Source organism: Cystoisospora suis, assembly GCF_002600585.1.
Source record: "Cystoisospora suis strain Wien I chromosome Unknown contig_1099, whole genome shotgun sequence".
Classification (NCBI taxonomy): domain Eukaryota; phylum Apicomplexa; class Conoidasida; order Eucoccidiorida; family Sarcocystidae; genus Cystoisospora; species Cystoisospora suis.
This window is the reverse complement of record NW_027153900.1, coordinates 68072-68585: the sequence shown is the minus strand read 5'-3', so window position 1 is coordinate 68585 and position 514 is coordinate 68072. Positions and strand designations below refer to the sequence as shown.

Below are 514 nucleotides of genomic sequence, written 5' to 3'. Positions count from 1 at the left end.
TTCTTCTTCATTGTCTTCCTCTTCTTCTCGTCGTCTCGACGGCGGACCCGTATCATCATCTTCATCGCCCTCTCAGTCTTCTTTACCTGACCATCGAGAAGAGTCTACCCTATTGAATGTGATCGCTGTAGCCTGTCCTGATGGCTACGTGATTCTGATTGACTGGAAAGCTCGTGCTCAACAGATGCGGTCTCTCCGAGAACCTCAGAAAGCCAAAGGTGTCTATACACCGTGCTGCCAGTGTGATATCCCCTCACTGAAAGAGACCGTTACCATGAAGGAAACTAGCCATCAGCAGCAGAATGAGAACATCCCGGTGGAGAATCCTCGCATTACACCACCGATAGAAGAAAAGGATTCGCCTTCAATTCAAGTCAAAAGAAGGGAGTTATCAGTACTACAGACAATAGAAGATGATAAAGGCATAGAGGCAAAGAACCTCCCTCTTGCTAGTCGTGATGGCGATGATGGAGGGGTCGACGCACTCGAGAACGGCAAGATAGGGAGAAGTTTG

General features: G+C 48.4%; 1 protein-coding gene across 1 annotated transcript in view; it reads left to right on the top strand.

The window, feature by feature from the left end:
• Positions 1 to 514, top strand: part of CSUI_002665 (uncharacterized protein) — a 10007-nt gene that overhangs the window by 4307 nt on the left and 5186 nt on the right. Inside the window, exon 3 of the mRNA XM_068062865.1 lies at positions 77 to 475. Within this exon, the coding sequence (XP_067925162.1) occupies positions 77 to 475 (399 nt within the window). The remainder of the gene's footprint in view (positions 1 to 76; positions 476 to 514) is intronic.